Source organism: Chiroxiphia lanceolata, chromosome 1, assembly GCF_009829145.1.
Source record: "Chiroxiphia lanceolata isolate bChiLan1 chromosome 1, bChiLan1.pri, whole genome shotgun sequence".
Taxonomy (NCBI): Eukaryota; Metazoa; Chordata; class Aves; order Passeriformes; family Pipridae; genus Chiroxiphia; species Chiroxiphia lanceolata.
Genome location: NC_045637.1, coordinates 5,116,478 through 5,130,455, shown reverse-complemented (window position 1 = coordinate 5,130,455; position 13,978 = coordinate 5,116,478). Strand labels below are relative to the sequence as shown.

At 39.4% G+C, this 13,978-nt stretch overlaps 1 protein-coding gene across 10 annotated transcripts in view; it reads right to left on the bottom strand.

Moving 5' to 3' along the window:
- The window catches only part of TRAPPC9 (trafficking protein particle complex 9), a 469,416-nt gene that overhangs the window by 302,254 nt on the left and 153,184 nt on the right, over positions 1-13,978 (bottom strand). For all 10 annotated transcript variants that reach the window (XM_032687378.1, XM_032687405.1, XM_032687433.1 and 7 more), the window contains one exon: positions 9,491-9,633. In XM_032687378.1, the coding sequence (XP_032543269.1) occupies positions 9,491-9,633 (143 nt within the window). The remainder of the gene's footprint in view (positions 1-9,490; positions 9,634-13,978) is intronic.

Below are 13,978 nucleotides of genomic sequence, written 5' to 3'. Positions count from 1 at the left end.
TTAGAGGTAACATCAAATTAAAGTTAAAAGGAAAAAAAAAGAAACACTCAAGTTGTTGAAGAGCAATTTGCTGAAGATCTGAAAACTTGCATTTTTTTTTTTTTAACGTTACAATCAGTAGGACTGTGTAGAACTGATGCTCAGATAGGAAAGTTCCAGGGAAACAGAGAATTAACAAGAAAGCCAAATAATTCATATCAGTTTTCCCTACATGGGAAGTTACAGAAGGCCATTTGTTCCTTTGTGAGACAGGAATTAAAGAACCCATCTCAGTGTCAGTAAATGAGATTTGAGAAGCAAATCACATTCTTGCAAGTGTGATAAAGGAACTCCGAGGAGGTTTTGCTGAACTACTACATTTAAGTCCAGCCATCAATCTGTTGCTCAAACTAGGCTCTTCACCAGAGAATTTCCAACATCCTATTGTTTCAAGGATTTTAAGGTAATTGAGTAAATCTTAAACCATTAGTTCAACACTACATAAATACAGTTTTTATGCAAAGTGTGTAAGCTTAAAAAAAAAACAAACTTAAAACACTCAAAATAATAAATGGATCTAAAATTGATTAAATTATATACCATAATGGCCTACTGACTTTTTGGGCTGAGAAATGCCAGGCATAAATCACAGATTTCTGGAGCTGGGGAAGCCTAGTCTGCATATACACAATTTTTCCTCCCTTTTCCAAACTATCCATCACCATATAACAGTTCACACTAAATATTTAGTTGGTTGGGGAGGGTAGATTTTAAGTCCTCTAAGTCTAGTTAAGTAGATGTTGGTAACCACTCATCCCAGGGTAGGCAGAGAACTCCACCTTCACAGTTCACACAATGTGAAGGGTCACCAGTGGCTTCCTAGTTTCTTGTAGAGGTTTGGGGTCACTTTAGCTCCTTTTTAAAGTTTGGGTTGAACACATCTAAATTAAGTCAGCTTGCGTTTGGATGGGTTGGTTTTGTCGTTTATCATGGTATCATACACATGTGAACACACACATATTATGTCATCATTTAGTTTTATTCCATAAACTTATGGGCTCAGAAGCATTTTGGAGAAAAATATGAATTAGTACAGAGTTTCCTGTTTCTGCAAAACCCGAATAATCCACTCTTCATGGACGAATCTGGAAGATGCAGGACAAAAATACACCATGGCACCACAAAAATCTCATCTCTCATATATCTACCTTCCCATCACCTCATCGTACACCCCCCAAACTTTCTCACCCACCCAGTTAAAGTGATCATATAAATTATATTTTATATCTCCCTATGAAATGAAATATAAAACTTCAGAAAATAAAGCAGACACCAAAAACACAACATCTGTCCTTTCTGAACAGAATGATATACAAATTATTGCATTATGGTAAAAGTCCAAATTAAATGAAGATGAATTAAGAATCAGTTGGACCATATATAGACAATAATATAGAGAACAAAAGTTCTTGAAAGGGTTTTACTCTTCTTTCCATCTACCATGTCAACTGCTAATGAAAAGGAAATAAGGTTGGATCAAACAAACGGAGCCTAAAAGGAAGAATACTAAAAATCACAGCATGCAAACACTTTCCATTTCTATGATCTTCCTTATTAGTTCATGATGTTTGCTTTTGAGAAATCTTCCATAAATTTCATGTTCAAGATTTTCTTTTACAAGTGACATAAAACTTTATACAGTAGAAGGTTGTACTTGAAAAAACTGCAATTACAAGTAACCTTTTCAGTTGATTGATTTATCATTTGAACATCTCAGAATAACGTCCAAATTTAAGCCAATACTGATATCAAACAATAAAATTCAAGAAATCTTATTGTTTTTACTGAAAACTGAGTTAACACTGTCTTAAATACCTATTGCATAAATTAATTTCTGTCTACTGCAGAATTTAGCGTATAATGCAAACAAAAATCAGGGACACTAAATTGTGCCATGTTTTTAAAATCTTAAAATGCCACTTATGGTTCCAAAAATAGTCACAAAATTGGGGCCATGGAACTTCAGGCAAATGACAGCTACTCTGTGATCTAGAAATTTCTTTCAGGAGTACTGAGATCACCTGAAGTGACAGCAGAGGATATTCTTCAGTAACATTTAACACACACTAAACCCCAGTGCAGCTGCCGTGCTGCGAGGAGGGCTCACCCCAGTGAACAATCTCACTGCAGGTCTGCCTCCAGCTTAGTTTTGAAGATACTTTAAACAAGAAGACCTCGAGGGGGTTGGCAAGTTTTTTTCATCCTGACTCCTCTCATTTCCCCATCAACTGAAATCATGGAGTATTTTCACATTCACGCTTTATTTTTTGCTTCTCTTCTGTTTTCTTTGAACAGCCATCCCTTCTAAAAATGGGACATCAGGAAGGGAAGAGCAGCTTTGGCATTGATGGCAGGCATTGCTGTGCCTGTGACAACCCTATTCTCCAAAATCCACTGACAAACACGAAGAGCAACACAGCAGAACAATGATCTGGAGCATCTTTGTTGGTGCTCTTGCATCTTCAATAGGGTCTCTCTAATTTAATTTTCATTAAACTATCTAAAAATGAAGTTTTCAAGACTAACTTTGGATGATTAAGTCAAATTATCCATCTTACTGGCAAAAGGTCTTTTCACATATTCCAAGAAGTGTCCTCATCTGACTTCTCCCAGTTGCAAACCTTTTCAATTATGCTAAACATTCCCAGCACATCTATAAATATTTGCAGATTTATGTTCTCACATCTTCATGTGCCAAACCATACATATTTAACATTTTGATCTCAAAAATCAATTCTCTCAATCTCTAAGCTACTTTTTGCTGCCCTTCCATGAACCCACTGCAATGTTACACCATCAGCAGAGGTTAAGGTTACCAGGATGATTTAACTATTCGGTGTAACCTCCCACATATAAGGAGTTACCACTCAGTAGAATCTATGCTGAACTCAATAATGTGTGTATAAATAAAGAATATATTTTAGAATGACATCCAGTCCTGAGAACATTGAAGTATATTTATTAAATCCATTGCTTGACAGATTTTTCTAACGATTTATCAGTATAATTGCACAAAACGAGAGATTTATTTGTTTTATTGAGCTGAATTTGCCTGGTTCCCATTCTGACTGGCTTTTATTATTATTATTTTTCATTAACAAAACAGTGAATTTAGTACTAATTATTTTATCCATATAGCAATATCTGATTACTTTAAACAGGTCATATCTTAGTATTCCTCCACACTAAACAGACTGCTCTTAAAGAACTCAAACAAAAGAGGTTTTTCTTCACCCTCATCAGTTGTATGGGGGTTTGAAGACAGGAAGGAAACTCGTCTCCCTCAAAAAAAAAATAAAAATTTCCTTGTTCCTCATCTTGAACTTGTAGATTTTACAGGTCATAATATTCTTCCATATCTGGCTTCCCAACTTTGCTCAAAGTGAAGGCAGCATTCCTGTTGCACTGAGGATTGATTCATCTACAAATTCAGACTATCTCATCGTCATTGTAATAAGCAAGACCAAAATTTTCTGACCTTTGTAGGCTCTTATTTAAGACACTTTTGTGCTGATGGGACAATGGTCAGGGGCACAAGGAGACGAGCAAGCCCCTGAGCGTGCAGAGCACACCTTACCTGAATTCCTACCAGACGTGCAGTATTTTTTTCTGGCATTTTTCCATGCTCTCTGATAAAGGCAGTAAGGAAGGACATTCAGTGCCCACCAAAACTGGTAGACAACACCTCTGAGAGAAACAACAGGGGTATTTTGTGTATCACACAAAACTGTCAACAGAACCATCTGCATTACTCCTCCACTGGCAGTCTGGGAGCATCAGATCTGTTGGTAACTGCACTGCTTTGAGGCCTGGAATTACACCAGTACATTTGGGGCTAAATCAATTAACACGGCATGGCCAATTACAGAAGACAATTAATACAATTTTACTTCACAGATTTATCTCTGATTTACGGTAAACAAAGGCTTAAACAAGTAGATCCCCGAAGCCCTTCAAGATTTCATTGAGCTGTGGGGCAGAACTTTCAACATAAACTCATTATCTCTTACACCCTGTTTCAGGGTTGCCTCAAACACCCCCATTCTTAATGATGCCTTGTGGGACAATCACCCCTGCAAGTAGGAAAAAACAGAACCAAGGAATATGAGTTCCATGGTCAAAGGGACACCATTTCCCAGAACGAGGCTGTTCTGCAAGTCCCTTTGGATGGAGGCAGCTGAGCGAGCACAGGTTGATACACTCAAGCAGCTAAATAAAGAAACACCAATTAAGTTTGGAAGGCTTTTACATAAACCATAATCTTCACGCTACAATGGGGGGAAAAGTGTTTTCATTAACATTTTTCCTGGGTTTTTTTTTCAGTAAAGGCCTAAGGGAGAAATCAATGCTGAAAGTTTTTTAGTTTGCTTTGACTTTTTAAGCCCAGAAGCTAGCAAGCAAATGTTTCTTATTTTTGTGGAGCTAAAAATGTAAAATAAAAATGGCAAAAATGAAAAAGAAAGGGAAAAAATTTAATGCAGATAATGAAAGCAATGATAACTTTCATTCTGAAATGATGGCTGAGGAGGTAAATTATAAAATACAACTTCTTGTAATGACTAAACAAACTGTAGTGGTTTGAATCTTGTTTTCCCCCAGAGGCTAAGAAAATGGTAAAACCCCAAGGGGTGGAAACCCCTGGAAGTTTTGAAGTTTTGTCCAATGGGTGCTCCTGCGAAATGTAAACATACCAGAACCAGACCGGAAAAGAAGAGTTGTAGTTTGGTGGTTGTTAGAAGAAGTAGCCATGTTGTAGAGCCACGAGGAAGGGGCTCTGAGCCCCTCGGGGCCTCTGGGGCCTCCCAGCCCCTGGCTGGGGGGGACTGCAAAGACTTGGAACAGTGTTAGACTGGACTAAGTGTCTGTAGTTAAGCCGGGAGATGTTTTCTCCAAACTGGGCAGCGGAGACAGAGCAGAAAGCAGAGACGCAGCATCCAGAGACTGGTAGAGAGCCAGGATAGATAAGACCTGAACTGGAGGAGCAGCAGGAACAAAATGCAGCACCGCAAAGAAGACTCCTGGAAGGAGAGCCGAGGAAAGGAGAGCCAGCAGCTGAGAGACAGAGTTCTGGGGGTAAGAACTGATACCAGATCCCCCCAAACTCCTTTGATCCCTCTGAGAAAAAGAGGGAGATGGACTCCTATTTTGGAGAAGAGTTTTGGACATGCAGCACTGGAGAGAGAGAGAGGAGCTGAGAAGCTCAAAAGACGTCCCAGAGCTGGACCGGGACGGCCAGATGGAATGCTGGGGGAGTTGACCTTGGCCCCCCTCGCTGCTGCTGACAAGCCTAGCAGCCTGAGACAGAGCACAGGAGCTCTGGTAGAACTCTTGAGGCAAAAGCTTGCAACTGAAAGCTGCCCAAGATGTTCTGACTCAGGGGTGAATCCCCTGAGGAAGGGACTTTCACGAAGATGCCCCTGCATTTCGTGATATACCTGTGGTGACGCGAGTCTTGTCCCTGCTGGCAGTCCACGGGTGAGGCCTTCGCTTGGACCGAAGGAGAGACGAGGGGCTTGGAGACCCCCTTGTGTGTATTGAACAGAGATCCAGCTACAACAATCCAGTTACTGCTGCATGCATGAGATGAGGAGACCTGCTGCCTTAGAAGAGACTCCTGCTTTGAGACTGGAAGGGATCTGTCCTTCTTTCCCTCCTGGACTTTTATTTGGAGGGGAGAAGAGATCTGATCCATTGTAAATACTATATGTCATGGTAGAGATAGTTGTGGTCGTGTGTATAATGTGTTATTTATTTGTACAGTCATTGTAATATATTCCCTTTCCCCCATTTTGGAGTCTGGTGTGTTTTGTCTGGAAAAACCCATCTCATATTGGGTTGAGATGTGGGAGGGGGAATGGAGCTAGGGAATTGGATTTTGGGGCTATCTTGAACCATGACACAAACATAGCCCAGCACCTCGACAGAATTTAAGCAACAAAGTCTCAGCTGTAAATCAAAAGGAAATCAGATGTGAGTTTTTAAGAGCAAGTAAAAAATTTCACTTATAATTTGCTGTCATTGAGTGTCAGATACTGGCAGAGATGATCAACAGTCAAAAACCAAACTTTGTTTCATTTAATGATAAAAGTTATCCTGAGCAGATTGGGAGATGACATATTTCTGCTATTTTTCACTCTAAACTATAATAATGAATGCCACATGACTTCTGATGGAGAATCTACACAGGGATGCACAAGACTAAAGGAAGGGTATTACAGATCACTAAAGATAATAACATGGAACAAGCAACAAGAGATAAGAAGAAGTTAACACCAAAATGCATTCATGACTTAGCAGACAACATACGTCTAATGTCATAAAAAAAATAAAAATCAATAGCCTTTTGACAGGTCTGGCAAGAAAACATTTCGGAGAGAAGTGTAAATATTGCAGTATCTTTCTCCAACTCAGTAAAGCTTTTAGACACCCTTAAAAGCAGTCACATCTTTAACTACATCTCCAATTAGCAAATCACTGACAGTTTCCACTGCCTTTAATGCTGATCACTGTGATGAACAGGCAAAGAATGAAGTGAACACACACAATATGAGCTGAAGCACTTGGCTGAATCGGAGCCACTATATATAGCACCAGCTGCCACAGGACGTGTGAAACTGCTCCCTGCTGAACACAGAAACTCTCCCTTTGAATTAGCACCTCCATCTATTTTTAAAGATCTCAGGATTAAATACTTTCCTCACATCTTAAATTCCCCAGAACAGATTGACAAGGCAGGGATAGGATTTGTCCTACACAAAACACAGCTGGGGAAGCCGAGCACAAAAGGGCAACTTCCCAGCAAGAGAGAGTCAAACAAAGGCATCAGGTTGGGTTTGAAGCTTTTGCGGAAGATTTGCGGTTTCACACCCAAGGTAACCTGTGACTATATGGAAGTAATTGCAGTGAACCAAAGAGCAGTTGCACTGTCCATTAAAAATATACATAACGAGAGTATAAAGAACGTTTTTGACACTGAATGGAGGGGACTGTGCATTCAAATAATAAATGCAAACTGATTATTTTAACCTGTGTAAAGACTCTTCCTCAAAACTGTTGAAAACAGCAGAGCTCAAATCAGTCCAACAGTTTAATTACCTAGGTAGCCTCATCTCCTCAGATGGTAAGATCGACGGAGAGATAGACAACAGGTTGGCAAAGGCATACAGTGCTTTCGGAAAACTCCACAAAAGAGTATGGCGTAATAAACACTTGAAGAAAAGCACAAAGATCAGTGTTTACAAAGCCATAGTGTTGTCTACTCTCTTGTATGGTTCCGAATCATGGGTCATCTACCGCCACCACCTGCGTCTCCTAGAACGCTTCCATCAGCGCTGCCTCCGTACAATCTTAAACATCCACTGGTCAGATTTTGTGACCAATACATCTGTTCTTGAGCAAGCAGCAGTCACAAGTGTAGAGGCCATGCTGATGAGAACACAGCTGCGATGGGCAGGGCACGTCTCCAGGATGAAGGACCACCGCCTCCCTAAGATCTTGCTCTATGGTGAACTTGCCACTGGCTGCCGCAAGAGAGGAGCCCCGAAGAAAAGATTCAAGGACTCCCTGAAACAACATCTCAGCCTTGGCCTTATTGATCACCATAATTGGTCCACTCTGGCCTCAAATCGGGAGGCCTGGAGACACAGCATCCATAACGCTGCGGAAGCCTTTGAGAACACACGCAGGATCACTCTCGAGGAGAAAAGGCAACGCAGGAAGAACCGTGTCTTGCGGAATACACCATCTAAGGAGTCTCTCTGTTGTGCCTTTTGCAACCGGATATGTCTGTCACGTATTGGCCTCATAAGTCACCAACGTGCCTGTAACAAATGTGGATAAAGCCTTCCCAAATCTTCGTTCGCGAAGCTCAGCCATGATGGTTCTTCCAGGTTGTTAAAGAAAGACCACTTACTGAACCTTGACAACCTCACAAAGGCCTAAGAATGTGCAATTGCAGGGATGAAACTCTGACCATCATTAATAAGGGTCCCGGAATTTTGCAAACAGTTGTTCCAGATACCATGTTCTGATTTTGCAAGTGGCATTAAATTTGCTTTTCTAGAGCAATTCCTAAAAAAATAAAACCATGCCTCCTGTGTTACACTTTCAAGCAGCAAAATGCTTGACAAACTTTCTTACCAATAAAATGACATGGGTTTAGGTGTTTTTTATAAGAAATGGAGACAATCTTGTCATTAAAAAAAAAAATCTTCTTTGTCTCATTTTAAAACATTTTTTACAAAAACTATTTCAGTGTTTCATCATCTTTGCCTAACCTTAAACTCCCTTGCTGTTTGCAAAGGTTGTTATTTGCTGTACATCTGCTGTGAAATACAGAATCCGACCCCTCTTGGCAGTGCCAGGATTAAAAATTCCATTCCCTTGTCAGTCATCTTTCCTTCAGAAAGACCAAGAGCTTCTCCAAACATATGATTTAGCATAAGTCACATTTTATTACTTTTCTTGCTCCAGACTTTCTCCAACTTGTCCACTTTTCTTCATGTTCAAGCCCCAAAGTTTCCTAGAGGCTTTACTTCTTCTGCTCACAGGAACAAAAGAAACACTTCATGTTTTGCAGGCTCTGTAGCTCTCCATCCATCCTTGGACATTTTTGCCATGGTATGATGCTGGTGACTCACTTCTTTCCTTTGAAAATTTAATATTCTCCCTGATATTCCCTTCTTGTCTATTTTTGGATTTCTGAAGTCTGTCATAAAAGGTTCTAGGCCCAGTAGGAATCTCTTGGATCAAGTGAGTTCTCTCTCAACTATCATTATTAGTGTTGCAGTACATAATTGCACTGAAACAATCTCAGAATTTAAATCAAACAAAATTCGTGCTCCCTCTATGCACAGAGGTTGGGTTTTTTCAATAATAATCCTGCTAATTATTAAAACTGATTGCACCCAGTGGCTGATGCATTTTAGGCAAACAGATTTTTGTGATCACAGCATTTGACCACCATCGTGTGGTTGCCACGACTTTTAAAACTCACTATGATATGTGAAACTACTCTGTGACTTCCAAGAGAAAGCAAGTACCAGAGACCTCACAATTTTTTTTTCACATTCAAACACAATCATTTACACATGAATTTTGGGTAAGATTCTGCTATACAAACACAAAACTATAACGCACAACACACCACAACTGCCAAGAAAGAAGTCATCAAATCTTACAATAAGCATGAAATATCCTCACCCTGCTAAAATAAATCATCATGAAAAAAATGCTTGAACCTCAGGAGTTGTTGAATGCACATGGATTGCTTTAATCATAGTCTGCAGCTAAAGGAGGCTAAACTCCTAAAGGAGGAATTTTGAAAATTGTTCACATAAGTCTTTATCTACATGTTGCTGATGATACTGAAAGTTTCCAGCATGGTCTCTAAGTTATAGCCAATATAACAGAGACAATGAGTCAAATATTCAAGAGTCAAGACCAGGCTTACCTTGTTGCTGGCAGGGTGCTGACACGGGTGAAGAACACCGACGGCTCCACTTCCACGTGAAGGCCCAGCGAGAGGTTCCTGTAATACCCTTCCACGTGCCCTGGTCCACCAGAGTACTTAAAGTTCAAAATGGCTTCCAGTGTCTGGAGAAATAAAAGTAAATTACCTGTTAGCTATTTTTCACTACTGTGCATTTCACAAGTTCAATTAAATTAGACCACAGAAGTGATTTGCAAATTTGCTTTCCTAACCCACCTGTTCTATTATCTCTGGAAAAAAACACAATCTAACAAATAACTGCAGCTTAGGCAAAGAGTTTCTTTTTTTGGCTAATCCTTTTAAAAAACTGAAGAGTACAGCACAAAGTCAGCTGGAGTTCCCTTTATGTAATTCCTCTCCATATCACATTTAACATCGAAAAAACGAAGAGCTTATTCTTGCTTAGAAGAGTTTAGGGTTTATTAAATGCTATGCTCCTTCATACCCTAGAAAAATATTCCCCACTTCATTACCTGCATAATCAAATGGAAAAGCTCCAAAGCTTTTGGGCAGACAAAGATTATACAAAGCTAAAAGCATCTGGTCCCTCAACAAGTCCCTGCAAAGGTAAGCTCATCACCATTAACCAACAGATTAGAACAACACTGTTGTCGGGATCTCGTGCACACACCTTGTCTTCCTTTGTGTTCATTTTATAGGGAATGGCTGGATTGCAAATATTAAAAATGAAAATGATTCTCTAGCACTCATTACTCTCAGCAGCACTGAGCCCTTACTTCTGTGAGGAAATTTTGGGTTTTCTGTCTTGTTCCTCGATGAACAGCTTATGGGAAGCTTCCGATACCATTCCCCACATTATCATCAGTGTTCAAGATACAGAACAAACCTCTGATCCCTCCAAAGAGGTTATACGCCACCTCTTCTTTCATTATGTTCTTGAAATACAATTTGCTGGATGCAAGTGAGGATTTGGGAAGTCTCACTGGATTTTTTTTTTTTCTCAGTTTTCATTCTGGTCCTCGGGCAGCTGCTGCTGCCACATCTCAGAGCAAGGACAAAGGTAGTGCCAGCCCTCCACCCTAACATGGACATGACATACTATGCTGGAGCCTGTGTCTACAAGGACAGGTGTTTCCTTCAAAACATTTATAAACAACTCCAATCTCCTCTTTGGTTGGCTTTTAGCACATTTATTTAAAAAAAAGCAAAACCCAAACCTCACACCAACAACTTATCCAGGAAAGCAATTCTATTTATCAGATGCCATCAATCCTCAGACAAGTAAAAGCACTCTCCCTTTCTACAGAAGATTTACAAAACAATTTATGAAACCTGTTAAGTTTTTTTCCATAAGCTCTAAGGAACAATCTAAGGATTTTCTAACTTGCAAAAAAACATTTATGTTTGATACCCATTCTTGTCTCTGAGTCTGGCTGAGGGAAAAGAAACACAGAGAGAATCAATTCCCTAAATGACCACAATCCAGTGATTGAAAGAATACCAAATTCAAAAGTTTGACATTTTGCTGGATGTTCTGCTATTTTCAGCCTGCTTTTAAGTGGGCTAACTCCAATTCCTAATTTAGTTTCATTAAAATTCATGAGAGTCACCTTATAACACAAATAAAAACCTTCACTGGGCACGCCGGACATACTCGTCCACTGTGTTTATGTCAATTCCTAATTGCAGTTAATGAACTCAAGTTTATGTTATGTCAGGAGAGCTAATCAATATTAAACACAAAAATAAAAAAGCACAAACCCATTCAAAACATACTTCATCCTAATTAACCAGCTGGACCATTTAATACAAATCAGAGCCAGGCTCCATAAGTACAGGGATCTGACACTACTTACATGGCAATGTGAGAATGGGCTTCAATTCCAATTGGGGAATTGGGAAAGCTCTATGCATGTTCTGCATTATTACTGTAATACTCACAATATCCTGCTTGGAAAAGCTACTGTGCTATGGATCCATGGTTCATTCTCCACAGCACAAAGCTTCTTTATTAGGCCCAGACCCACATAATGACAGGCAAACACATCATAAATGTTAGTCTGAAAGGTCACAGAGCATTATCATTCCAGATTCAAAACCCTTAACGTCCTATACCAAGTGAAAAACCTCCAGAAAAAAAGCTGAAAAATACACCTATTATGTGCCATTAATGAGCAGGAGGGTTTGAGGGCACCAACATCATCTTGGTCCCTGTTGTAGTGAGGAATTTCTGAAAGAAGCCCTGATAATGACACTGTGCGTCCCCCACACCCCAAGCTAAAGAACATGAAAAAGAAAACCTAATGGTCCTCTATTAATCTGACAGCAGTAGGACATCCCTTCTCACCAAAAATGTAAGGTCTAACTGGGGACATTTAACATTGAGGACACAAGAGATTTTGAGTATCTCTGAGAACTGCAGAACACCCAAATCCATATTCTTTCTCTGGCCATAATATTCTGCAGCGGTCTACAAACGTACACACAAAGATAAAGCACCAGGACTGGAGACGGATGTGTTGAGGGAGCATGACTGAAGGAAATAATTTTTTCAGAAGTCTTCAGGTGATTAGAAAGAGTTTTATTGCTCAGGATTTATATAATATGAACAGAGGAAAAAAAAAACCAAATTCAATCTCCTTTAAAGCCCCCTACGCACATGTACCTCGGAAAGGACTTCATATCCAATATGAAAGATTGATTTTCTATCTGTATGATAGCAAAAAAAAAATTCCTACACTTTCATAAACCTATAAAGCTCCAGTTTAAAGTATTTTACCACTCTCTCCCACAGCACCTGCAGAGAAGAGCAGCCCAAGTGCTACAGTCCCCAATTTAAATAATGTTGTATCCTCACTCCTTGTCAAACCTACGCAAATCACAGTCTGAGCTGCAGATTCTCCTCATCTTTACAAATACCAATGGAATTTATTAGACTTCTCCAAACTGCATCCCTGCAGACTAAAAACGAGATGGCAGGGTGTCACTACGAATATCATTCTGCCTCTGGATGATCCATAAAAAAGAAAAGGAAGGAAGAATGGAGCACACTGGACTGTCACAGCAGGTAGGCACGAAAAAAAGCCTATTGATAGCTGAATACATCCGGAATTCAGAAAACCTGTGGAAAGGGGGGAGATTCTTGTTTCTAAGCTGAGGTCCATTCTGGAAATTCAACAGTAAAAATATGGATACATTACTTATTATTACCACGATGGCTTTGGCTTGATAAATTTTTAACTATTTCACTGATCCTTCCTGCTATTGATGAAAAAAAGGAAACAGAAGTGTTTCTGCATGTAAGTTCCAAGTGACTCTTATCCAACAGCACCCGACATCAATAACACCTACAAGAAATATTTTACAGATAAACTATAAAAAATTACTGGCTTGGTTTCTCATGCATTTTTCCCTCAGACTGTTTTCTGCATAGAGCTGGTACCAGCTCTTGTTTTTTCTCTCCAGTTTGTTCATGAAATCCTTCCCATATTCACTTTCCTAATAGAATTAAAACAAAATTAGAGAAGAACTGCTGTTCGAGTAACAGGATGCCAATAACAAAAAGCAAACTGTTGGGCACTAAAGTTTCCCAGCTAACTGACAACTGCCAGTACCCTTCTGCCAGTCCCCCAGGAGCCTCTGAACAGCAATACCTTTCCATACTCATTTTTAATTGCCAATTCAATTACAATCTACAACTCAGATCGTGTATTTTTACTGAACTACCACTACAGCACCTCCTACCCCGAAGTAAAGAGTAAAATCTAAAGACAAGTTCCATCTAATCCTACAGTTTATTGGTACTTGTGCAGAAGCTGGAACATTACTGACTGAGAACTGATCTCCCCAATGACACAAGAAATAGAGAAATGAATGAGGAAGGAGCAGAGTGAAGGGGATTTCTTGTGCTGGATGGTGCTCAGTCCTTTCTTTAGACTTTGTCTCTAGTAAGCGGGATTGACTGACTACCAGAGTCAAGGAGCTTTGCCCCCAAAAAGTGTTCAAAGTTCTGTGTAGCAGAACCCACTATTTGAGCTTAAGAAGTTGTCTTAGACCAAGAGTATGTTAAGGGAACTATAACTCAAGGGTATAAGAATCCACCTGCAGAGATTCAGTCATTAAATCCTCTACGTAAACAAAAATAAACATTCCACAGAAGAACATAAAACATCAGCTTAATTTAATATTAGCAACTCTCCTAATTAGACTTTTTTTAAGAAAACATTCTTCAAGATATGAAAAGCTTTAAAAGACTCATTTTCTTTTAAAAAACCTTTAAAGAACTGTTGCACACCAAGATTAGAAATAATCAACAAAGAAATGACCAACGAGAACAATATACACAATGCATGACTTAGTAGTCAAATTTATAGTGATATATTGTAAATGAGTGAACAATCAATAGATGTTATATACTTTCCTCCTCTCTGTTGCAAAATACTTTTATACATCTAAATTTTTGGTTTCGTAAACTTTACAACCTTGGAA